Source organism: Branchiostoma belcheri, unplaced genomic scaffold (assembly GCF_001625305.1).
Source record: "Branchiostoma belcheri isolate BF01 breed outbred unplaced genomic scaffold, Haploidv18h27 scaffold2, whole genome shotgun sequence".
NCBI lineage: Eukaryota > Metazoa > Chordata > Leptocardii > Amphioxiformes > Branchiostomatidae > Branchiostoma > Branchiostoma belcheri.
The window spans coordinates 800347-827255 of record NW_017803490.1 but is presented as its reverse complement, the minus strand read 5'-3'; the positions used below and the strand labels follow the sequence as shown (position 1 = coordinate 827255).

At 40.3% G+C, this 26909-nt stretch overlaps 3 protein-coding genes across 6 annotated transcripts in view; 2 read left to right on the top strand and 1 right to left on the bottom strand.

Annotated features, from left to right (window-relative positions):
- Positions 1-5588, bottom strand: part of LOC109468715 (disintegrin and metalloproteinase domain-containing protein 10-like) — a 15604-nt gene extending 10016 nt beyond the window's left edge. For both annotated transcript variants that reach the window (XM_019767032.1, XM_019767031.1), the window contains exons 1-7: positions 5210-5588; positions 4337-4484; positions 3922-4040; positions 3014-3258; positions 2304-2431; positions 1065-1191; positions 313-497 (exon numbers count right to left, since the gene is read on the bottom strand). In XM_019767032.1, the coding sequence (XP_019622591.1) occupies positions 313-497; positions 1065-1191; positions 2304-2431; positions 3014-3258; positions 3922-4040; positions 4337-4484; positions 5210-5270 (1013 nt within the window). In that variant the 5' untranslated portion in view covers positions 5271-5588. The remainder of the gene's footprint in view (positions 1-312; positions 498-1064; positions 1192-2303; positions 2432-3013; positions 3259-3921; positions 4041-4336; positions 4485-5209) is intronic.
- A 744-nt stretch (positions 5589-6332) lies between these two features.
- LOC109468719 (ubiquitin carboxyl-terminal hydrolase MINDY-1-like) lies at positions 6333-17450 on the top strand. 3 transcript variants are annotated; one of them, XM_019767035.1, is made up of 10 exons: positions 6333-7213; positions 7845-8030; positions 10431-10571; positions 11330-11472; positions 11839-11920; positions 12062-12255; positions 13081-13154; positions 13732-13918; positions 15091-15183; positions 16644-17450. In XM_019767035.1, the coding sequence occupies exons 1-10, from the start codon at positions 6457-6459 to the stop codon at positions 16662-16664; spliced, it is 1878 nt and encodes a 625-aa protein (XP_019622594.1). In that variant the 5' UTR covers positions 6333-6456; the 3' UTR covers positions 16665-17450. The 3 variants fall into 3 exon arrangements, with proteins under 3 accessions (XP_019622594.1, XP_019622596.1, XP_019622595.1); XM_019767037.1 differs by having other exon boundaries at positions 6335-7213; positions 12062-12159; positions 16644-17447; XM_019767036.1 differs by lacking the exon at positions 15091-15183 and having other exon boundaries at positions 6335-7213; positions 16644-17448.
- Positions 17451-21238: 3788 nt separating this feature from the next.
- On the top strand, positions 21239-26429 carry LOC109468720 (B-cell CLL/lymphoma 6 member B protein-like). Its single transcript, XM_019767039.1, has 4 exons — positions 21239-21540; positions 22284-22457; positions 23083-23831; positions 25770-26429. Exons 1-4 carry the CDS (start codon positions 21355-21357, stop codon positions 26326-26328), a joined length of 1668 nt encoding a protein of 555 aa, XP_019622598.1. The 5' UTR covers positions 21239-21354; the 3' UTR covers positions 26329-26429.
- The last annotated feature ends 480 nt before the right edge of the window (positions 26430-26909 follow it).

The window sequence follows — 26909 nt, the reverse complement described above, 5'->3', positions numbered from 1 at the left end:
CTAAAAAATGCTCATTATTTTGCCCCCCCCCCACAGTTGAGGAAGGTAATTTTCTTCCTACTTGTAAAGAGTTTTTTCATCTATCAATGCAGTAATTTGACCAAAATTTAAAATTTCATTTGTTTCAATTTTAACCCAGCCTTTTGTGTTGATTCCATGGCTTCTATCGTTGCATTTGGGGCTTATAATAGGATGCCTAGACCTGTTTTTATTTCTTTTTTTTTCGCCCTGCCGCTTCATATTTCTTCGAATCTGAAAAAATCTGAGAACCAACAAATTAAATTGGTGTGGCCTAAAAGAATGTACAATTACCTGGAGCAAATACTTCCGACCCAGGCTAGTCCCAGAGTTCCTTCAAAGTCCCTGTCTGTGAACCCGTAGGCCAGACAGTAGGGGTTGTGGTTGTAGTTGGACAGCAGGTCCAGGTAAGCTTCTGCACCAATGTTTTCCGGCCTGAAGGGGTTGTTAGTCTCTAAACTATCCTCCGTGGTGTTGATCTAACAATAGAAAACACAGACAACAGGTAACAGTGTTGAAAATACCCATCTGCAGTCTGTATTTTGCAGAGACGTTTTCAATATTGCAGAAGAAAAATTAAAGCAACCTGCAATTTTGCAGACTGAAAAAGACAGGCTAGGGGTTCAATGGTGTTTAAGAGATTTTGTGTATACTACTGACTCAGGTAATTTTGCATGCAAACATACAATTTTGTATATGCCATGGGTTTAGAATTAGATACAGACTTTTAAGTGTGTATTTGCAGGAAGTATTTCTGGATTGCAGAACAAAATTTTGACATTCTGCAATATTGCAGGCCGCTGAAAAAAAAGCATTTCAACCCCCACTGCGGTAAAAAAAAATATAGATTTGTGCTGGTTTTCTAAATACGGAGCGTATGTTGAAATGTATCCCATGTAAGAGTAGGGGACCTTCCCATTGTGAGTGGTTCAAACTTTACAGTCCGGTCTTACGCAGCTTGTACGTGTACGTACATGTACAAAACTGGTGTGTTACACCTAAAGGCAGTTTACCGGTTATGCAAAAACAAACATAATGATACAAACCCTGATTCTGGTGACTTCAATGCCGTATCCAGTCTTGTCGTCCAGTACCAGTGGTCTGTAGATGGCATTCACAGCTTTCACGTGGGCTGCAAGCTGGGCCACTGCAGCTTCCCATGTACCGTAATATCTGAAACAGAGAAAAACATAACATTTCAAATGTTGTAACCAGGGGTTTTTCTAAAAAAATCAACATGACGGAGTAGATTTGAGTAACACAGTTATGCTAATGCTAGAATGCATTGTTACAATGTTTTGTTTTTATAAATTCACTGGAAAAAGATCATTTTGAGAAAGACTTAATGTTGTGTACTAGTAAAGTAGTATGTAGCCACTTAGGGTTCAATCTGAAAATTGATATGACGGAGCTGGCTGGTTACATGAGGGAGCAGCTCCCTTATTCCCCTGTTTATAAAAAACCCTGTTACAGTAACTAGCTTTAGCTAATTATGATGTATAATATTTTGTATTTCCAACCTTTTTTCTAGTAGAGTGTATTATTGTATAGTGTATTATTTGCATAATGATTCATATAATATAAACGTTGCACAACACTTGTACAAGGTGCAAAGTTGGCATCTATAGTGGTTATGTGTCACAAACATACTATATGAGAGTAACCTACCTCACACAGACTACATAGTATGGACTGATAATGTGCTTGTACAGGTACATGTAATGTTTGAATTTATATGAAAATGTCAAAATCATGGGGTTGTGTGGCGTAACGGCAGAGCATTTGGCTCGGAACCAAGAGATCCCAGGTTCAAACCCTGCTATGTCACTGATCTTGTGCCCTTGGGAAAGGCACTTTACACAACTTTCCTGGCGAACCCCATCTATTAGCCACAAAAAGGCAGCAGAATCTTCAGGTAGTTGAAGGCGGCTGCCTCAAAGAAGAAATCTGCAGCAAGCCAGCAACCATTGATTTGATTTGATTTGATTTGATTTATTAACATTGCAACAGTGCAATACACGTGGGACACAGGCAGCTGTTGTTGGTGTTGTGTCCCACACATAGACACAAATACAGGACAGGCAATACTCATTTTCACATGAGTCAAGTGAGGAAAGTCGTGTAAAGTGCCTTTCCCAAGGGCACAAGATCGGTGGCATGTCAGGACTTGAACCTAGGACCTCTTGGTTCCAAGTCGAGTACACTGCCGTTGCACCACACGACCCTACGTTGTGCCACACAACTCTACAATATGGAAAGTTTTCTACAGGAAGTTGGTTTCTTACGCGTAGAACTTGTGGTCAGCCATGATGTAGATCTGACAGGTGTTCTTGGTGGGTACTGTCTGTCGACGGTAGCGTTTGTGGGGATCAGCGTACTTGTTGTACTCGTGGTGGTTAACTTCATTATCAACCTAGGAGGAAAGAGAATCATTGGTTTAACATTTAGCACAGTGAAGAAGTAGCTATTTGGCAGCAATTGGCAGCAGCCAATTCTCTATCATTTAGTTACAAGGAGGAAAGTGTGCTTTACCTTTAGCACACTGAAGTAGGCATTTGGCTAGCAATTTTCTATGCATTTAGTTAGGCCTACATATGCTTCTAGGATTATACTTAATGCAAAACATTTTCAAAGTTCCGTCATTCCCATAAAAAAGTTGACCCATAAAAATCAGGGCTTGAAAATCATTTTTAGGAATAGGTGCACTGGTGCACCCAACCTTAATAATTGGATGCACAAAAAAGTTTTGGGGTGCACCATATAAAATAGACTAATTAGAATGTCAGTGAAAACTTATTATATTTCATTAAGAAAAGTACTACAGCAATGATTTTATTTTTTTCTGACACTTGGTTGTTAAGAATATGCTGTATACATTGTACTACTATACATTTAACATCTTTACATACGTAAACCTACGAAAATATTTAGCTCCAAATTTGGGTGTACTTAAAGGTGCACATACACCCAGTATTTCGAGCCCTGAAAATTCTACCTCTTCGGGCGGGAAGTCAGTTTTGGGCTCGTGTAGCGTGTAGTCTCCGTGGACGCCGCATCCCGTTTTCTGTCCTGGCAGGGGGTCCTCTACATGCTCCGCCTTGTACATGACAGAGTGGAAGTCAGCGCTGGTGTTGTAGCGTTCTGCAGGCTCTATGTAGTAGTCCCCTTCTGGTGTGTAGATGAACCCTTCAAACCTGCCATTGATGATGCTGCCATGACACATGGTGGTACCAGGCTCTCCTAAAAACAAGGGAATGATGTTTGATTGGATCTTTTTGGCGACATCTCAGGGAGGAGCCTAATTGTACAGTATTGTGTACAGTTTGCAAGAATTCTAGGAATTGTACAGGAATTTTTTCCACAGGCATGGAATGTCCACAGGAATGTCTCCCAGCTCTGTTTTCTGACATGCCCACATTCCTGAAAACCCTTGGGAAAACCTGTCTGCCAGGATGACCTATTTTCTGTGACCCCGGGGCTCGTTCACTCTACACTCAGAGAGGGTAGTAAGGCTAATCCTCAAAATCATGAAATGATGGCAGTGCCATGCAAACAATAACCCTAACAGCAACCACTGTCGCCATTGTAATGCATGTGTTCATTGCCGGTCTTGTTTTATTTGCATGTTCTTGCCCATGTGGGCTAAAGTCAGTAGTTTCACATAAAACATTTGTGCTAAGAATCATTACATTCGTTGGAGAAACAACACAACTAAAACTATGCTACAGTATATGGTTTACAATCAGTATAATTAAAATAAGGCTATGCTAGCATCAAGTCTATCGCAACAAATTCATGTCTCTTCCAGGTCTTCCCTCTTCTTAAAACAGGTGCATACAAACTCAAAGCTTAATACTATTTAACACAGTAAAGACATAGATTTTACACTACTGGGACACTCACCAACAAGATAGCCAGAGTAGATATGAGACAGGTCTATCTGTTGAACACCTCTGCTTGTTTCCAGTTGGAAATCTTTACTGAACATACTGTTGTCTGGTGAAAGTTGTAGGTGGAAATCTCTGCAATAAAAAATAATGCAATATTGCCATTACATACTAGTATTTATACCGTTTATATTTATTCATACCCCAAATTGTGCAGGGGGGAAATCTACAAGTTGAGGAAGGTACTGAAAATAGTTGACTCAACTACCACCATTTTGTGATATTTTGATACAATGAAATGTATAGCAAAAAAAAAATACTTAACAGAATGACACTGTGAGTCAGCAAAACAACAAAATATCTCCTCAGATCATGTCTCAATTTCGTTTCCTAAAAAGTAAAAATAAAGATATTTTGTTGTTGCTTTTTACCTTCCATGTGCAAAGAATGCGAGGTGCACATCCTCATGTGTGGCCTCCCCCATAGCCGCCCTCCTGACCCTCTCATGCTTGGCCTGTAGAGTCCCTGTACTGTACCTGAGTCCTTCGTAGTGACTTATGAAGTCATTCAGTCTCTCACCTTTACAAATAAAGTCAATAACAAATTCAAGTATATGAAACTCGAAAGGTAACATTTGCTTAATCATTAATGTTTACCTTTGCATATGGTCTCCTCTGTTAATTATTACTCAAACGGATTCACATATATGGTGACAGGAGTCTAAATCCCTCCTACTATAAAATTGCAACATGATGTAACACTAGTTGGTAAGAGCAAGGACATTATTTGTGTATAATGTCCTTGGTAAGAGACAGTCTGGTTGACCAGGTCAGAGGTCAGTGTTCGGAACAGAAGAAGAAGAGGAAACTGAGCAAAAACAATATGTTTTCCTTTTTTACTCTTGCTAATATGGTTTATAATATAACCATCTCAGAAATAATTTTCATACCTGCAATTTTACCAACTAAAAATATGAGATTGCAGGAAAAACATGTTAACATTTTGCAATTTGGCATTAGCATAGCCTATCAACAAAACATTGTTCAAAATAAATATAATATTTGGTATAACGTTACATGTGTGGAAATTTAGTGTTGGAACTGAAAAAAATACTCATAATACTCATAATATTAATAATGTAACCTTATTAAAGGAACAGATAACATGGAATAAATTTCAGTGTTGATGCATTTTCGAGCATTATTTTTAGGGGAAAGAAATTGTGCCCCCCTCCCCATAATTTCGTAAATCAAAAATAAATTGCCCCCAAAACCTGACAATATAGTCAGCCTATTTTCACTTACCTGTTGTGATGACTACGGTGGAAAGAAGAGCTAAACACACGACGACCAAAGCAGTCTTCATTTTCCTCTTTCTTTGTGACTTTTAGCACAGAACAATAATTTTTTGCGGAACTGAAACTAAAAACAGTACAGCTAAGAGCACCTGTTTTGCGGCAAGCCTAAACCAGAGCTAACGGACTTTGGGACCTTACTGAAAGCGTCAAGACTCTGTGACTTTCTTCACTTGAGTGCTAAAGATGTTCGCAGCAAACTTAGAATCGTCTTGAAGCTACGTGCGAATATTTAGGGTCCAATTTTAGTCACTGACATCCCAAAACATTAGCATGACACTTCAACATGGCCGCCGCCCAACATTGTTTTCGTGAGGGTCAAATGGGGGATGTTGAAATACCGGTTATAATAAAGGGGTATTCAGACACCGTATGGACAGGAATTTGAACGTATCTAATGTATGTATGATAATTTAAGTCCGTTTAAAAATATGTTTTGGGGGGAAATTGGGCATCCCTTGCATTTCCTTAAGGTCTTGGCGGATTATTATTATTGCCATTTTACTTTCATCTTATTTGTTTATTTATTCTTGACAAAGGATGTATTGTAATGTTAGCATCACCTCATGACATGAGAATGTGTGTGGGTGGTAAGACGTATTTTGTACACCTGATTCCAGTCAGCCAAGCAAACCAGCTTCAGGCATGGGATACAAGTCATAAATCAAATTAACTGCCCACTGGTTTTGTGGGGAAAATGACAGAGTTGGTTCAAACAGGATTAACGTTAATGTAGTGATATTTTATAGAACAGTAGTAACTTTTGTCACGACATAATAATTATTGTTACTTACCGGTATGTCTATTTTATGTTTCTGCTTACAATAAAGGAAGGGTTTACACTGATACGCATGACTTACAGTTGCGATGCATAGAAACTTTCAGTGATAAAGTCCCGCACACACATGACAATTCTATGCATTTATAGAAGAAGGAAAACTTGTAAACTTGGCAAAAGTCACATGAATTTGTCCCTTTTTTTATTAATAATTTAAAGACATTTTCTTTGTTGTTTTCCGTGTCATCTGCCATTGACATGATTCACCTGTGACTCAACTCAAGTTTCCCCCCTGAAACGCGAATGGCATATCCCAATATTATTGCGCTTGCGCTTTGACTCATTGTGATCAAAGATGGCGGCGGCGACGTCGTGAAATTTGCAACTTTCCACCAAATTCATCCTTATTCTTCCACGCCATGGCCGAGAATCAAGAATCAACGCCAGACGTAGACAGCATGGCTAGCGCAGAAGGCTCAGAGGCCAAGCAATCGGGAGAAATCGGAGCGAATCCCGAGGAAGGATCGTTAAAACTCGGCGACGAATCGGCTGGTCTACCCGATGACACTCAACAAAACACAGCTGATCCCAACTGTTTGTCCAAAGAACCCACCGATGCAACAGACGAGCCGAAAGCTCTAATCCAAACAGACGCGTCTAACGCCGAAGAAAAGGAGACTGAGTCTATACCAGAGGCCTCTATACAACGGGAGAGTTCGGGAATTGACGCCATTATAGAGAATAGGGAAGAGCTTTCTGATGCCTCGGCTGAAAGTGGTACGACAGAAGCAAGACAAGACAACAACAAGATGCAAGTTGACGACAACGACCCGAACAATGACTCAGAAACCGGGGAAAAGATTAGCCCCGAATCCTGTATGCAAGTTGATCCCATCGGGGCCATACCAAGTACTTCTGAGAAAGGGGTGGAAGGGGAGGAACCATTAGGCGCGGAGGGGGGAGAGCTGTCCCCCGGGAAGGTAGCATCAGCAGCGCAAAGTCTCTACCAAGTCAAGTGGATAAAATGGAAAGGAAAGGACACCCCTATCGTGACGCAGAATGAGAACGGCCCGTGCCCATTGCTGGCTCTCATGAATGTTCTTTTCATGACGTGGAAGGTGCAACTACCCCCCGGAACGGAAGTGGTCACGTCCGATCAGCTTATGGATTATTTAGGTGAGGGGTGTGTGTCAGGTATAGATAATGGTTTGGGGATGAAACTGTCACTAGCTAGTACCGTAAATTCGCTTAATTTCGTGTCAATTGAATTAAACTGCACAGCGAAAGCCAAGATTTCATTGGTGGTAAAGTTATGTGTTCGCTAAAATGTGTTCAATAAAAACGTTTATAGTTTAGGGTGGATTAATTGATGTTTTGTGGTCCTGCAAGATGTTTATTATTCAAGGTTGTTGACGATAATATTTATGTTTACCTTCGCAGAAGGAAAACATATTGTTTTTTGCTCTGTTTCTTCTTCCTCTTCTTCTCCATACAAATAAGGTCAATGACCTGAACCAGATGTCTGTCACCGTAGTAACTACTGTATTATTGTGTTACAATAACATCATTATCATGTTGCAATTTTACAGCAGGAGGGATTTAGACTCGTCACCATATACTAGTACTAGTATATGAATGTGTTTGAGTAAGAATTAATATAATGCAATGGTAAACATCATGCATTTGCTTAATTCAAATGTTACTTTTCTAGTTAAACTTGTTTAAATTGAGCAGCATCAGGAAGTTTTGATCATTTATTACAAGTAAATATTTTATCATCATTCTCTTCTCCCATTCATGTGTACAGGTGACTGTATCCTCTCAAGTGCGCCTAAGAATTGCACGGAGGGTCAACTCTTAAACTACGAGCAGAATTTCCACGATGCCATGTCGGTCTTCCACAAGCTTCAGACAGGCCTGGATGTGAACGTGAAGTTTACTGGAGTCCGGCACTTCGAGTACACGCCCGAGTGTATAGTCTTCGATCTGTTAGGTAAGTGTTGAATATTTATTTACTGCTGTACCTTGATTTAAGTTGATACCATCTTCGGGATGAGGAGGCTGCACATAGGGTAATCCTGGCTACGAACATTATTCATGTGCTATACTGTAACGTCTGACCATTTCCAAAATCATACCCAGTTGCTTGAGTAACTGTTTTTTTAATAGCAACATACCTTTTCCTACATACGTGCACCGGTGCAAGTAACAATGAAAATTACCTGCACCAGGCAAATTTTACTTGCACCATGTACTCACAATGTATGCATCACAAAAAAAACTGTTCAGGAACCATTGCCATTATTTCTTTTACACTTAAAAGGAGCATTGAACATTATTCCAAAAGTTTTATCCACCACTAACATGTATTATACAGACTGGAGTCATTTGGAGTCACTTGTACAGGAGCATGATTTAGAAATGAATTCCCTATCCTTGTGGCCATAAGTAGAAAATTTGTTGCTATATGAAAATGAAAACATTAATCAAAAGCCCACCTTTTACATCTAATCTTGCCAGGATGTACTAAACCTTTGGTAATAATATCATCATTCGATCAAGGACGTTCAATCAAAGATTAAGAAATGTAGGATTGAATAAATGGTGCCCATGTAGAACTCACAGATTGAATTCTAAGGGACAGTGTCATAAGTTATGTGCAGTTGGAACGGAAGTTTTATTTTCTTACAGATGACATCTGGAGGGGCAAAGATAATGCTGTTTTCAATAGGAAAGTAATTGCTTAATAGTAGTTCAAAGATTAAAAATAAGATCTGAATTAATGGTGCCCATTTAGAACTCCCAGATTGAATTCTATGGGACAGTGTCATAAGTTATGTGCAGTTGCAAAAGGAAGTTTTATTTTCATACAAATGACATCTGGAGGGGCAAAGATAATGCTGTTATCAGTGAGGAATATAATTGCTTGATGATATCTGACATGTAATAAATAATTCATACGAGCTCTGATGTTTTAAATTAGGTCAGTTTGGCAGCACTTTCCTGCCTCAACATTTTAAATTGTGAAGTAGAGAAATATGGATCTAAGAAATAACCAATATGTGTAGCTAACCAGTACAGATATTTTTCTGCGGTCTTTAAATTACACTTACAGATGAAAATTGTAGCATATCATGTGGCATGTGTTCGGTTGTAATCTGATTTATTAAGGCGTAAGCTTGGGTAAGATGGAGTCGTTCCAACATCTGGTATGTCACAAGTGTTAGGTCTGCACTAAAAAAGCCAGAGAAATGCATTTACTGTAAATGGATTTAGTTTTGCATTAGATGGGAAGGGGAGGTTTTTGTGGTGTTTGAAGTTTGCTGTTGGAACAATTCTGTGGTACAGTTAAGTGGCACATTAAAGAATGCATATTCGTCAGTGACACTAGAGAACTTGTGCAGAAATGCAGGTTTATATTTAAAAAAATATCATAAGCAAGAACTATTGATTGATATGCAAATAAATGAAAACAATTTTTTTGAACAAAAGTTATAATTATAAATTAGACACTTAGTCAAGACAAGGATGATGCAAATTAGTCAAAAGCTCCTGTTGTTTCAGTTTACCTGGATGAGTGTCACAGGGTTGGACATGTTTTCAAAAATCCACTTGCCTTTAATATCAGCAAGCAAGTACAAGGTTATTTCCACTTGCCCTAACCAACTTTTCACTTGCCCGAAATATACATACATGTTTTTCTATACATTTTCACTACCACTGACTGAGGAAATTATTTTGTTTTGGACTTTATAATGTTGGATGCTTTATTTATCAAAATAAGGTGGTTTGACATGCTCCAAACACCATAGCGGCTATACTTTGCATCCAAAAAAATTTACTTGCCCAATCAGGCAAATGTAGGGGCACATGTACTTGCCCGAACATTGCTTTTATTTGCCCTGGGAAAGTGGGCGATTGGACTTGTCCAACCTAGTGTAACCAACATATGTAACCAGTGTGCAAAATACCTGGTTGCCCGGTTGCCCCGGGCAACCAAATTTTACTTGGGGGCAACCTATTTTTGAACCTAGGTAGCCCTGTGTGTTACCTGAAATTTTAATTGCCCCCCCCCCCCAAATCATACCCACTTGGCTTGCACCACTGTATCTGGCAGATGTTTTTTAATTTTAGGTATTAATGGCTATTACTAGTATCAGTTAACTAAAGGCTGTTAGAAATATTGTCATAGGCTTATGTATGTGACATTACTTAATTGAGGAAAGTACTAGAGTAGTAACTTATAGGTGGGGCAACCTAAAATTCTGATGGGCAACCTAATTTTTGCCGTAGGTTGCCCACTGGGCAACCTGGTTCAAAAAAGTGTTTTGTACACTGCAATAGTAAAAAAAGTTAATTTCGAACCCTGATCTTGTTATTGTCCCCTTTGCAGGAATAGCCCTTTACCACGGTTGGCTGATTGACCCTCAGAACCTGGACATCGTGACTGCGGTCGGGAACTGCAGCTACAACCAGCTGGTGGAGAAAATCATCTCCAGCAAGTCAGCACAGGACAGCGAGGTCGTCAGTCAAGGTCAGGCACAACCCAATGTAATCCTGAAGTGGGAAGGGGTCAAACATTTTGACTGACGATGAGAAAAATATTGAAACAGTCAAGGTCAGGCACAACTCAATGTAATCCTGAAGGGGGAGAGGGGTCGAACATTTTGACTGATGATGAGAAAAATGTCAGTCAACGTCAGGCACAACTCAATGTAATCCTGAAGGGGGAGGGGTCGAACATTTTGACTGATGATGAGAAAAATGTCAGTCAAGGTCAGGCACAACTCAATGTAATTATGAAGGGGGAGATGGGGGGGGGGGTTGAACATGTTGACTGATCCCGTTTCATCAGGTTGGTAAGTCACTTAGTAAAGAGACTCTTTTTACACAACCAAGTCTTTTATTTAGCCGACGTTTCGGTGACCGTCTGTCACCTTCCTCGAAATTCATGCACCCAACCTAAAAATTAGGTGCACAAAAAATTTTTTTGGGTGCACCATATTATAAAACAAATGTAATACATGTAACAGATCTTACTGCTTCTCTTCTGAGCTTGAATCTGAAATGGGAACGTATGTATCATAGTATACAGGATATTCTTGGCATCTAAGTGTCACATTTCATATTTACAAAAACACCTACAAAAAACTTTGGGTGTCAGTGCACCCACAGGAAAAAAATGGTTGCACAAGTCCAATTTTGGGTGCAGTAAGGTGCACGCGCACCCAGCATTTCGAATTCTGGTCTTGGATACCTTTAAAAACGGCCGTGTTGCGCCGTCCCTCGCAGGTATGATGGCGGAAGCGTACCTGGAGAGCACGGCCTCACAGCTGACGTACCACGGTCTGGCAGAGCTGAGTGGCACGGTCAAGGAGGGCGAGTTCTGCGTCTTCTTTAGGAACAATCACTTCAGTACGATGTACAAACACAAGGTAAGGACCGCCCCTGAGGCATTGCCAAAATTTTATAACACTCAACAGACATAGATACGTATAGAAAAACAGAAGTACCCGGTAGTATCATCTGACAAAACTGAGAGTCAAAAATGTGCAGAGCCATGAGATTCGTTTTAGGTACAGGCTAACTCTAAAAATCAGAATATACTTTAACAAAAATGTACAGTAGATGTTTTATTACTTTTAAAGCAGTTAGTATGTCATTTTGGAGACTTTCTTCTCAATACCAAATAGATGAATACATAGTACAAATGTAAGTACTGTAAAATTTTTCTTGTTGAGTTGGCATGGCTTTCTGTTTTCTGTTGTTTTTTTTGTTCATGAACACCCCTTATTTTTCAGAGTGAGCTCTTCCTGCTGGTGACAGACCAGGGTTTCCTGGGAGAGCCCAACGTTGTGTGGGAGACACTTTCCAACGTAGAAGGTGACCTCATTCACACGAGACATTACAGAAAATTTGATCTCTGTGTAATCCTTGTGTTGGAATAAAGTTGAACATTTTACTGTGATTACTACCGACACAGATGAACTTTCATGAAAATTTAATCTGTGTTTTTTTTTTCAGGTGATTCTACCTTTGTTGACGCCGACTTCCGGACGACCATACCAAACCACGGGGGGTCCGCACAAGTGCCTTTGAGTTCCCAACAGCAGATCGATCAGGTACTGAAAACTGTCGTGAGCTCATTGGGCGATTCCTTCCGAACGCTCGCTAGCTATGCGCCGCTGCCTCAACAAAGCAAACAGCAAATGGACCAGGTATTGCTCTCCTTGTTGCCATGGATACAAACTCACCACGCCCTCTAATTATGTTTACCGAAGGGAAACATATTGTTTTTGCTCTGTTTCTTCTTCCGTTCCAAACACTGACCTCTGACCAGGTCAATGACCTGAACCAAATGTCTCTCACCATGGTGTTGGGTTATATAATGTTGCAATTTTTTAGTAGGTGGGATTGAGACTCCTGTCACCATATATGGGAATGTGTTTGAGTTCGGGAAACATATTGTTTTTGCTCTGTTTCTTCTTCCGTTCCAAACACTGACCTCTAACCTGGTCAATGACCTGAACCAAATGTCTCTCACCATGGTGTTGGGTTACATCATGTTGCAATTTTTTAGTAGCAGGGATTTAGACTCCTGTCACTGTATATGGGAATGTGTTTGAGTAAGAATTAACAGAGCAGACCATTTTGCATTTGCTTTGCAAATGTTACCTTTCTAATATTATAGTTTCTATGGGATGATATGCATGAAGTGTTGACACTAGAATTTATAGCTTCCAAATATGCCATGCCTCCTCCCGAGGCATTGCCAAAAATACATAATTTTGTTGACAGCTAAAAAGTTGGCCCCGAATTCCGCACATCTTAAGAAATTTGACCCCTACATAAATATCACTGAAGTCTAAAAAAAAAAAAGAAAAAAAAAGATAATCCCTACCTACCAACCCTACTTTTGTCAGGACTGAAACAGGAAACACAGCATTTTTTTTCCTATGCCTTGTGACACCAAGAAAACTGTGTTGTACTTTCAACAGTATTTCTGACTGTTTAGTCTTACGTGCCCCCCTCCCCCCTTGCAGGACTATTTAGTAGCGCTGACCCTACAACAGGAGGCAGCACAGGACGGAGAACAGCAGCCGGCTGCCATGTCAGAGTGAGTAGGAACTCCTTATGTCCTTTTTGGTACTAAACACATGCCTGTACTTGGTACTGAACACTATCCACACACAGGAGAACATGCCTGTCCTTGGTGCTGAACACTATCCACACAATGGTGAACATGCCTGTCCTTGGTGCTGAACACCATCCACACACAGGTGAACATGTCTGCCCTTGGTACTGAACACCATCCACACACAGGTGAACATGTCTGCCCTTGGTACTGAACACCATCCACACACAGGTGAACATGTCTGCCCTTGGTGCTAAACACCATCCACACACAGGTGAACATGCCTGTCCTTGGTGCTAAACACCATCCACACACAGGTGGACATGCCTGTCCTTGGTGCTGAACACCATCCACACACAGGTGAACATGCCTGTCATTGATACTGAACACTATCCACACAATGGTGAACATGCCTGTCCTTGGTGCTGAACACTATCCGCACACAGGTGAACATGCCTGTCCTTGGTGCTGAACACCATCCACACACAACGAAATACATTCCACATACTGGTTTACCAATGTAGTTTCTTGAGTAAAATATGTCTTCCTGTTGTTATAGTCTTGAGCTCGCCAAGAAGCTACAAGAAGAAGAAGATGCGAGAGCGCAGCAATTGTACGCTCAGCAGTTACAACAACAACAGCAGCGACAACAACAACAACAACAGGCTGCGGGCGCTGCCCAGCCCCAGCCCCTACCCCCCCAGGCACAGCCCATCCCAGCCGGTCAACCCCCCAGGAAGAAAGAGGTGAGATTTTACCCTGAAAAAGAAAAAGCATCAACTGTTTTTGAGGGTGTAGATTTCTTGGAACCATCTGTAAATGCAAAGTCTAAGGTACTGTAATTCACTTTATGTTCACGATAGCAAAAGTTCACTGTCTGAGAAAAATGGACATGTTCACAGAACTATATATTCACAGTGGTGACAGGTGCATGAAAAAGAAAGTCCGGGAATTATTTGTTAACTGTAATGATAAGTTCATGGTACAGAAGCGACAGTGAAAACAGTAAACATAAAAGTACAGTGAAAAAATCAGGAAGTACAGAATGGGTTTGATGAACTACCATAAATACATTTACTTTCACAGTGGTTTTATTTTGTGGTGTGAGGGGAAAGAAGATTTTCCTGGTGTTTGAATTTCACGGTTAAAACAATTTTTTAGTGTAATAGAAATACAAAATATATCGCATGCTACATTGTAATAGACACCCCGAAAACTGCCAAAACAAATACGCCACAAAAGTAAATGCTATTACAGTACAATTTGGTAGCTTTTGGTACCAAATTATTATATTGTATTGATATCTTCTATTTCAGTATATATGAAAAGGAATTGAAATAAAACAAATGTTTCTAATTTATCAATTGAAATTTGAGATGCATGGGTGATCCCTAGGATAAAGTGCAAGAAAGTACGTGGTATTGAATTTCCTCCCCAGAACTAGTGCTGTGTACCTAAACCCACATTTAGGTTCAGGTCCGGATTCAAGTCCAGAGGTTTAGGTTCAGTTCCAGACTTGTAAGTCCGGACCTAAACCCATGGCATGTACAAAACTGCATGTTGGCAACCTTGCAATGTTGTTTGGGCAAAACTTTGGACACATAACATGGAGGCCGGTACTTGACGATGCCCAATGGCAATGTTTTCTTCATTTGGCAGCACAGATTTTGCAATCTATGGATAGTTTTAGGTGGTTTGAAAAGAAAAGGGGTATGTGACATGGGGTTTTTTTTTGTAATACGTCTGGAATCGGTTCTTGACTTTTAGTTTTTTTTGGACTTGAACCTAAACATTTTTACAAGTCCGGAACTGGTCCAGTGAACCGGTACACAGCACTACCCAGAACTCTCTGTCTTTCTCCTTTTTCTCTTCTCACCACTCTTGTGGCTGTACTCTTCACCCCCTCCCCCCTCTCCAGGCACCTTCACAACCTAAACCTCCGACCCCCCCTCAACCATCTCAACCGGTCGCCTCAGGGGGGCAACCCCCTGCTGCACCCAAGAAGAAAGAGGTACGGCATGCCTGCATGCGTACAACAGCAAAAAAAATGGCTGCACCCCCTCCCACTTTCTTGCTATTGAAGAGTGTTCTTTACCTTATACACCATGAATTCATACTACACGTATTGTAGCTATTTGGAAATATACCAGGACTTTGTTTCTTTTAATGACTATGTTTCTTTCAATCAAGTTTAGAATTTCAAAAATGGAAAAAACATACAAAACTACAAATTTTCTATACAAAACTACAAATTTTCTATACAATCTGCAACTCATTCAGTGTACAAAAAAAGGGATTTTGAACTGACCGCTTGTTTTCAATCTTATTGAAGGCTTCAAAATACACGCACTGAAACCCCCTTGTAGTATGAAATTCTTTGCTCAGATGCATTTTTTGCAGCCCTGACTTTATTTGTTTCTTGTTGCAGCCCTGATTCTGATGCTTGTGATCTCTCAACTTTGGTTTTCTCTGTGTCTGAATGACTCCTTTATTCCTTCATGATAGTTAAGTGATATCACCAGGGTCCATAATATCGCTACCTTGAGAAACAGTGTGCTTAAAGATATTTTTACCGCAACATACTTTTGGTATGCACTCCTTCATATATCAGTAAAAATATCTTTAAGCACACTATTTCTCAAGGTGGCGATATTATGTACCCTGGTGATATTATGGACACAGATGTTACAAGGCAGTATTTCTATTTGCAATTAAGGTGTTTCTTTTTAGGCACAATTGGCTCGCCATGCAAAGCAAAAGGAACAATCATGCTTTGTACCTAGTACCATATAGATTGTTTTCAGGCACGATATGATACATTGCATGAAAAGGAGATTCATAACAGAAATAAAAGGATAGAACTTCACCTTCCATAGGAAAAAGTGTCATGTGCACATTTGTATTCACATGTGTGTTTTACAAGAAAACAGTTACTCAAGCAACTGGATCGATTTTGTCAGAAATTTCAAGTAGCATTCACTACTTTTTGGCAACGTCTCAGGGAGGAACAAAATGGTATTGTGTGCAGTTTGCAAGAATTCTAGGAATTGTAGACATTTTGTCCACAGGTATGGAATGTCTACAGGAATATCTCCCAGCTCTGTTTGTTGAAACATGCCCACATTCCTGGAAACCCTTGGGAGAACCTGTCTGGGGATGCCCTACATGTACTTTCTGTGACCCCGGGGCTCGTTCACTATACACTCAGGGTAGGGTAGGGTACAAGGCTTCCTCAAAATCATGAAATCATGGCAGTGCCATGCAAACAATAACCCTAACAGCAACCACCGTCGCCATGGCAATGTATGTTTTCATTCTGCCAGTCTTGTTAGTGAAATGTAGTGGATGCTACCGACAAAAAGTTATGGATGCTACTTGAAGCGTCTGACAGTTGCTTGAGTAACCATTTTCTTAATCTTATCTATCTTATTACCTGGAATGTCTATTTGTGTGTTTTTTCCTCCATTGCAGGACAAGTGTACAATTCTATGATGGCTGTGCTGCTGAGTTTAAACCCCACCAGAAGAAACCCTGCCACCCCTATTTTCAAGTCCGAGAGCCCACACTAGAACAAACTCCAATACAAAAATTGGATGAACTATTTTGTCTGTATAGGGGGAAATTTTTTACGAAAAATCTTGAGATACCCCCAAAAGGGGTAATGGTGCAGTCCGGTTATAATAGACTGACATAGAGAAAAGGGCCGTGGCATTTTGAAAGTAGGGATGGACCAGGTGTAGTGGAGGGGAAGTTAGGAAGCTTCCAGATGACATACTCCACTCTTGCAAGACACATATTTGGGAAAATGTGCATTCCAATCAGGAACAATGTGGTATGCAGATCATACAATGTACCAAACTGTGCCTCAGTCCAAAAAATGTTACTCCTGCAGTACCGATATACTCTGTTAGAGGGAGCTTCAAACATGCAAGCTTAAAACACCATGTGTGTGTCAGAGAAATGTTTTGTACAATCCTAGATTTGTAGTTTTGAAGCAGTGTTAAACTATTGTGAAACTCATATTCTGTTGCATTTCCAAACTTATTGTGGAAAAAGAGATTTTTTGAAGCCCATCATTATAATAAAAAATTATTGTAATCCTGTCACAGCAGTGAAAATTTACAAAAATTAAAATTTTTTTTCAGATTGTTAGATGTAGATCTAGCATTGACAGCCAAAGCTTAATAAGAACAATGGAAAAAAATGTATGAAAGTTTGAAAATATTATTTTGAATCAGTTTTGCCAGAAAGACTATCACCCCCATGTTTGTAATAACATATTAAAAAAAATTTAAATGTTACCTCAAAACAATTTGTAGACCAATGCATGAATCATATGTCATTATTTAGCTTGTATAAAGCTATTCATTTTCGATGTCACTAAAAATTATTACTAATGTTTATGTTTAATGCATCTATGTTGCCTCAAAAGTCCAGAGGCTTTGTTATTTGCGTTTCCTTATTAATAAAAATGGCAAAAGTTAAAAATTTTGATTGATCGAAGAAGTAAAAAAATTGGGAGAACAAACCATGTAAAGCGAAAGAAGGTAGTATTATACTAATTCCTTCTATGATAATTTTATCTTTTTACTTCGCTGACTGCTCGAAAAACTTGAAATTTGGCATTGCACATTGAGATACTGTATGTTCTATTTTGGATATGTTGGCAGTTAAGATTCAAATCACAGTGATCATCTTACATTTAGAATAATTTATTGATATAGGTTCACTTTGGGTAGTTTTGACAACTTACTGTTAAAAGAAAAACAATTTGTACCATAGAATTTTTTCTATATGTACGGTATAGCCAATCCCGACCACTTAACTGTATCTGTTTCAATACAAAGACTTAAAAACTTGATGAAGTCCTAGTATGTGAAATTACCTAGCTATAATTCCAAAGACAATGTTATGATTTCACTTCCTACAGATATTACTAATCAACAAATTTTACTTTTAAAAATCAACTTTTTCGTCACCTTTTTGCCAACTTTTTTTGTGCAAGATATGACAACATTCAAGCATAGAACACTGATTTCCTTACGACATAGAATATTTACAGTTTACAGTATGGTAGATTGATAAAAAATGCAGGTTATTTGTTGATATACATGTATATTATTTAACAAATTCCGAACTACAATTTCAGAATGTGCAAAGGCATAAAATTTGAAGAAAGAAATATTTTACACCTTAGTCCAGTTAAAGCAAGTCTGAGTGTGTGACAATTGTGTTCTAGGTAACAATCTCCCATCAATTAACATTATAGATAATAATTTACAAGAATAATACATAAATGTCTTATTGCAGTTATTAATTTGTACAGTTTTGGGGGCAGTACTTCACCCATTTTCTGAACAAACATACTTGTCATACAAATTTGTAAAACAAATTTTGTAAATGGAATGAATTGTGTTGGAAATTATGATTTGGGAAAGTTACTGGTATAAGTATTAGATGGGTGGGTAAAAATGTTCCATATTGTACTATATGTATAGTTATCTGTTAGAATTTTTGTTCTTTTGCAACGTTGTTTATGCAACAAATTTTTTGGATCCTTAATTAGTTTGTTGATTCTGCTGTTTTCCCCATCCTCAGTTGCATCTCTGATTGGTCGTTCCCATAGCGACTCAAATGTCCAGTTGACCAATCAAAATCCTTGACATCTACTCCAAGTGTCATCCATATAATCAAATCAACATGGCCTAGCTCATAATTTTTTTAGTTAACTTAATCATAAGCGGATAGCAGAACTTTTTTTTTTCATTTGATAGAATTGGTTAATGATGAAGGCATGTTTAGTAGTTTTTTGTCAAGATTTCAGCCGAGAAATTCTACCAAAAAAATCCCTCTGTTTTACAATGGCAGCGTCCATTTGTCCCACTGCAGTAAGGGATAGGTGGAAGAGTCCACTTAGTAATTAGGGTTGTGGAGAGTGAGTGAATTATTTTCTATTTATTATTTGCTGAGTAGAGAACTTGGAAAGAGTAGATAACTAAATGAGCAGCATTATTTTTTGTTGATAATTATATGTAGTTTAACACATATTTGTATTTGTAGATGGTAAAAGGAGGTATGAAACAGTTGAGTTCTTATTATTTTGGTTATAACATCATGGCTTTGCAATGCATATGTAACATTATATCAACTGTTTCTTTACAATGTTGATGTTACGACTGCTTTAAACTGAGACCAGAGGTGTGGTCAAGAGAATGTGCAGTACACTTAATAAACTTTTCAACTGGTTTCACTGACAAAACTGTCAGGACAGTGTGTGTGTTGTTACTGCCAACAATGTGTATGGTGTGTAGTTAACAGAGCAGTGTGGTTAATAAAAAGTGTGTGTCTGTGTATGTGCGCATGTTTGTGTAAATGCCAGCATCTGTGTGTGTGTGTGGTGATAGCTTTCAGCACCAAGGACAGGTGTGTGTGTGTGTGTGGTGATAGCTTTTAGCACCAAGGACAGGTGTGTGTGTGTGGCGATAGCTTTCAGCACCAAGGACAGCCATGTATGTGTGTGTGTGTGTGTGGCGATAGCTTTCAGCACCAAGGACAGGCATGTGTGTGTGATGATAGCTTTCAGCACCAAGGACAGGCGTGTGTGTGTGTGGTGATAGCTTTCAGCACCAAGGACAGGCGTGTGTGTGTGTGTGGTGATAGCTTTCAGCACCAAGGACAGGCATGTGTGTGTGTGTGTGTGTGTTGTGATAGCTTTCAGCACCAAGGACAGGCATGTGTGTGTATGTGTGTGTGGTGATAGCTTTCAGTACCAAGGACAGCCATGTATGTGTGTGCGGTGATAGCTTTCAGCACCAAGGACAGGCATGTATTTGTGTGTGCGTGTATGTGTTAGTGAACACCGAAAAGGCAGAAATATTGACACAAAAAAAAAGCTTCATATTCAGTCCCACATATCAGATGTAAACATCGCCCGGAAATAGGGGCTGGCCGCGGACAAACCAAGCCGGTGCCAGGGACACCGGCGGCCCTCCACTTCAAGAACCACATCCTGGAGAACTTCGGCCTTCTGTAAGTCACTTACGGCTCCAAGAAAACCGTGGCGATAGCTTCTATCTTGGTAAAAACGACAACGAAGTGTTTTCGCGTTACTTTCTTGGCCTGCGGCAGCCATGATGATGATGGAGGGGCTATACCTCACAGTGGGACCTGTTTTGGACCGCAATTACACAGGTCAGTGAGGGCCTCTAGCGATTTATGTTAGACATGCAGTCACAGAATGTGGGTGTCACAGACAACGTTGGGTCCCCGTTTCCCGGTCTCCCCTTTACCATGTATGGAATGCAGGTGTCACAGACAACGTAGGGTCCCAGTTTTCCGGTCTCCCCTTTACCATAAATGGAGGTGCTTGCCATATATGGAGTGTGGTGATGTGTGTGTGTGTGTGTGTGTGTGTGTGTGTGTGTGTGTGTGTGTGTGTGTGTGTGTGTGTGATGATAGCTTTCAGCACCAAGGACAGGCATATGTATTTGTGTGTGTGTGGTGATAGCTTTCAGCACCAAGGACAGGCATGTATTTGTGTGTGTGTGGTGATAGCTTTCAGCACCAAGGACAGGCATGTATTTGTGTGTGTATGGTGATAGCTTTCAGCACCAAGGACAGGCATGCATTTGTGTGTGTGTGTGTGTGTGTGTGTGTGTGTGTGTGTGTGTGTGTGTGTGTGTGTGTGTGTGTGTGTGTGTGTGTGTGTGTGTGTGTGTGTGTGTGTGTGTGAGTGAACACCGAAAAGGCAGGTGGGAACACCATTGTGATACCAATTCAATATTGTTCAAAGATGTTATTAAATATGACACCCCATACGTTTCTATGTACACTGTATGTTATCTACTAGTGTAGATTTTCGAATTCTCTTTTTTTATTACGTTACGTACTCCACATTTTATCTCGACCGACCAAATGTTGTTGTGTGGGCTCTTTTTACATCCGGGTACTTCTGACGTCACTGTTACAAAGTCAGCCATCTTGGTGCATTATACGAATTTGCCTTCGCTGTGTTTTTTAGGGCATATACGCGCTCTAGTCTCTCCTACTTTGCGTTCAACGGGTGTCAATAGCGATATTTAACCCTAGCGCATCAGATAAAAGTGTTTCGCCAAGTCTCTTCGTGCTTCGAGTCAAATCCCGGAAGTGGGGAGGGGGGCAGTTAGGTCGAGCTGTCGCCGTCATGCCGTCCTGTGTTGTCTGCAAAAACTACAACTCAAAGACGAAGGGACAAGGAATAAGCTACCACAAGTTTCCACAGGATGAAGGCAGACTACAGAAATGGTTAACAGCGGTTGAACCTTACCTCCGTGCGCCGTGGACTGTAGAAAGGATCCGTCTGTTCAACAACCAGCCTACCCGGCCCCAGGTTTGTTGTTGTTTTTGTTGTCTTGTTTGTGATTTTTTTCCGCTAGACGTGGACTCTTGGCGCCCCTCTCTGCTTGGTGCTTTGTATACGGACTGCTCTGGTGCTTTGCACATGTTAGTTTTGGAAATGTTTATAATTTTAGTCCTCCTTCTCAAACCTTGCTGTAGCCTCTAATTTGAGACTGCTCTGCTCTGTACGCATCATGCCCACCATGTCCACCATCAAACCAGCCCAGAAGAGAACAAGAAATAGCCATGCCTTTAAGTACCAGAGTTACCAACCAAGAATTAAGGTGTTCAAGAATTCATTCTTTCCTAGAACTATCGTAGAGTGGAACTCACTGTCACCAAGTACAGTAGGGACATTATTATTAGATAGCTTTAAAGAATGTTTAGAGTTAGATGTTCAAGGGGTGGGTGTTAGTAACAAGTTGTTCGGTGTGATATAGCTAGCTGCCGCCGTGCCGCATGCCTGCAAAGCTGGTGTATTACGCCGAAAGGCGGTTATGCCGGCTATACAGATACAGAAGATGGTGTGTTACGCCAAAGGGCGGTTATACCGGCTATACAGATACAGAAGCTGGTGTGTTTAATATGCCGAAGGGTGATTATACCGGCTATTATACCGGCTATTTACAGATACAGATGCAGATCATGCTGTTCACAATTCTGCTTCTAGATCTCCTCTCATTCCAGCTAGTGTGACAATGTCTTCTGACCTTGCTTCTTTCTCTATTCCCTAAGGTTTGTTCTGAACACTTCTCGTCGAGTTGCTGTGTCGACAACCCCAGGACAAAACTTGTAGCGTACAAAGTCCCCCCTAAAGTGCTTTTGGAGGATGCCGTACCCACCATATTTGGAGAGAAGAACTCAGGGAAGACACCGGATCGCCAAAGTGAAAAGCTGACTGGAAAACAGGTAAACAAACATGTTTACAAATAACAGTGTTTATACAAAATTATGATGCTTAGTTTCGTTTTTTGGCAGCAAAATTTATCAATGACATTTTATTACACTATGGTCTCCAAATGATGATGGTCTCCAAGCTTTTAATGATATATCTTCCCGAAATGCAAGGCTAGAGCATAGCATAGTGCTTCTGTAGAAATTGTATTAAGGCATCATAATGTTCTGGTCAAAATAAAATGTGTTTTCATCCGACCACATGTGGTCTCTCCTTAAGCCACTCTTAGCTTGATTAGAAACAGAGAAGTGAGGGCCTGCAAGGGGGGGTCTCGACAACGCTCTACGCTGAATTCGGAAACCTCTCGATTACGCTTTACAAGTGGCTACAATATAAATTCCAAATGGCTACAATGCATTACGTAGAATTAAAGCGCCGAATATGCTCTACGCAAAAATATTAGAGTGGTCCGTCTACGCTCTACGTTGAATTAAAACGGCTAATTACGCTCGACTACGGAAAAGGGCTTGCGGGCCCCCACAAGTGGGGCTGGACTTGCAGGGCTCATTTCCTTCATTTATTTATTTATCACAAATCATATTCCCCCATCATCATTAAGTCATTTATTTGTTCTTTCAGCTCATGCAAGAGACAGACCAGCCCATGGATCCTCAACTCTCTGAGCCTTGCAGCACATATGAATTACAGCCTGGACCAATCAGCACACCCGAAACACAGTCTGGACCAATCAGCACACCTGAAGCACGGACTGGACCAATCAGCACACCTGAAGCACGGACTGGACCAATCAGCACACCTGAAGCACAGACTGGACCAATCAGCACACCTGAAACAATGATTGGACCAATAAGCAGACCTGAAACACAGACTGGAGTCACTGGACCAATCAGCATGCCTGAAACACAGACTCGGCCAAGCAGCATGCTGACAGCACAGTCTGGACCAATCAGCAGGCTTGAAATACGCACTGGACCAGTCATCAAAAGACTTAAACCACAGGCCAGACCAATCAGTACTACACCTGAACCACAGACTGGACCAATCAGCTATCTCGATCAAAAGTCTGACCCAATCAGAACACCTGAGTCGCAGACTGGACCAATCAGCATCATTGTTCAACAGTCTGAGCCAATCAAAACACCTGAACCACAAGCTGGACCAATCAGCAAGCTCAAACCACAGACTGAAACAATCTGCAAACCTGAACCACTGCCTGGGCCAATCAACAGTCTGGATCAACAGTCTGAGCCAATCAGAATACTTCAAACAAAGAATGAACCAATCATAACACTTGAACCACAGCCCATGGACACTAACTCAGACTGCGTTTTGTTTCCAGTTGGACCCAAAATCTCTGTTCTAGCAATGTAAGTGCCTTAAGTTTTACAAATTCAAGTTTATCTGGCGTCCACATCCAAAAGCAAAGAAGCTGTAGAGTAGCAAGTCATCATAACATACAGTTCCTGTGTAAAGCCCATATTTGCATCAGAATTTTTTCCCAAATTCATTCTTTATTCATTCTTTATTTCAGGTAAAAAACCCATATAACATGTACAATACATCATTAAAATAATACAAAAACACTACAGACATACAAGTAAAAAAGGAAGAAACCTAAAAGCATAACAAATGGTAGGTCTTCCGAAAGAATGAATTCCTGTAGAAGGCATCGGAATGAATTAAGCGACAGATTGTTGCGTTATTGGAGGAAAATAACCTTTTTAGAAAAGAATAACAAATTCTCCTCCTCCTGGTTTCAAAAGTGTCAATATAGTTACAGACAAACATTTCACTCGCGCTGCAACGCCGAGGCAGATTCATTATGATTCTAAAACAATTGTTATAAGCCACTCTGCACTTATACAAAACACCAGAGCTTACAGAGCTCCATAGCTGAGCGCCATATAGCTGGGCGCAATACGTCATAAACAGGTGTCTCTTAACAGATGGAGAGCATTACAGAAAAATTTGCGGTTGATACTGTTTGCACGACTATACAGACTCTTCAGCATAGCAAGTACACAATCATCGTCACTTAATGTGGTGTTTAGATGTATACCCAAATAGACAAATGAGTTTACGTACTTCAGGTTGGTACCGTATAGACTTACAGGTGGCAATGGAAGCTGAAGTGGCAAACGAGTACATGGGAAATACATACAGAAAGTCTTATTAGTATTAAACAATATGTCATTACCATGGCCAACCACTTCACAAATCCCAACCAATCTCTGTAGAGATTTAATGCTAGGGCAAATCAGACATAAGTCGTCGGCATAAAACAGGTGGTTGGTGATGGACCCACCTACATAACAGCCCACCTTGGCATTGTTTAAGCTTACACTCAAATCATCTATGTATACATTAAAAAGATATGGGGACAGTAAACTACCCTGTCGTACTCCGTTAGTAACGGAGAAGCTCGGTGAAAGGACTGTACCCCATCTCACAAACATTCTTTGATTCGTATACCAGGAAACCAAGAATCGAACTAGATATAGCGGAACATTTCTGTCGATCAACTTTCTAAACAGTGTCCAATGGTTTACGCGATCAAAGGCCTTAGAGGCATCCATAAAGCACACAAAGACAGGGGACCCTAAGCCCCTGTAGTACTCGATAATTTGCTTTAACATAAAAACACACATGTCAGTCCCATGTCCCATTCCAAATGCAGACAATATCTTTTCTGACACAACATTTGTGAACAATAGACGAGATATCATCCTTTAACACACAAATATGACCTTACACGAGACATCCTGCCACAAAGTGCTATGCAAAGTACATTCTGTGCTCTTTAGATGAGTATTGGCCATTGTGGCAGCTGTCTTGCATGTAGAATGTAACTGTTGTTGGGTGAATTAGGCCACAGCAAGTAAATTTTATGGATGACATTTTCCGCAGACTCCAAATCTAAAGCGAGTGGGCAAAAAAAAACAAGGTTCCTATATACATTTTCAAATTTTGACTCAATCATTGTACAAATGGTTTTGATTCAGTAGGAACATCACATATACACAGCCAACATCACATATCACTGCATCAAAGTAAACAAACAAAACATTAAATAAGAGCCTTTTCTTGTCTCCTCTCTTTATAGTTATCTTCCATCCACCTTCCGGCATGGCAACAGACATCTTTGCCCATTTTCGGCATGTTGACCACTGTCAGAAGGCAACAATTTTTTTTTCCCAAAATCGGGCGAAAATCAATGCGTGCCCTGATCCATAAAAATTACTTGCTGTGGCCTTACATTGTAGTTTGATGAATATAACCTGATGTTCTTACAACTCTCTTTACAGTAAGATGGACAGACCTACACCACAACCAGCCGACACAGCCAAGCCTTTTCAGTGCCAACACTGTGACTTCACCACAGTCGAGAAAAAGGACCTTGATGCACACACCGTACAGCATGTGTTCGATAAAGCCTTCAAGTGCAAAATCTGTGGCCACTTGGCTGCATTTCGCAGTGCCTTGAAGAAGCACATGTTCGTACACACTAGAGAAAAACCTTACAAGTGCAATCACTGCGAGTACTCAGCAGTTAGTAAAAGAGATTTAGAGCTGCACACATCTCACCAACACACGGGCGAAAAACAGTACAAGTGTGGAATATGCGACTACTCCACCGTTCGGAAGCACAACTTGAACACGCACATGAGCCAGCATGTTAGTGAGAAACCCTACATGTGTGGGGAGTGTGGGTTCAGGACAAACTACAAGCACTCCCTAGAAAAACACATGAACGTTCACATATGCAATCTGGAGAAGCCCCACACGTGTAAACAGTGTAGTTATGGTAGTTGGAGTAAGAAGAATTTACAGAGACATATGCGACTCCAACATGTAAAGAAATAACTCTCAGTGTGCAAGATACCTGGTTGCCCTGTTGCAACCAAATTTTACATGGAGCAACCTATTTTTGAACCTAGGTAGCCCAGTGTGCTTCCTGAATTTCAAGAATCCCCCCCCCCAAATCATGCCCACTTGGCTTGCACTGCTGTATCCGGCAGATGCTTTTTAATTTTAGGTATGGCTATTACTAGTATCAGTTGTCTAAAGGCTGTTAGAAATATTGTCAAAGGCTTATGTATGTAACATTACTTAATTTGAAGAAAAGTAGTAACTTATAGGTGGGGCAACCTAAAATTCTGATGGGCAACCTAATTTTTGCCGTATGTAGCCCACTGCATGGGCAACCTGGTCCAAGAAAGTATTTTGCACACTGTCTCTGTGAGAAGATTGTGAATGAATAAAGCACTGTTGAGACTCTGCAATTGATAAAAGTGTACAGGATTTTTAAAAAATACTCTGTATTCTATTGTTTGTTTCCCTTGAATACAACTATGTCTCAGATCGAACGCATGACTAAACATATTCATAGGAATTTTGCAAACATTGTACGTTGAATACGGTGGAAGACGAAACGCATTTTATCT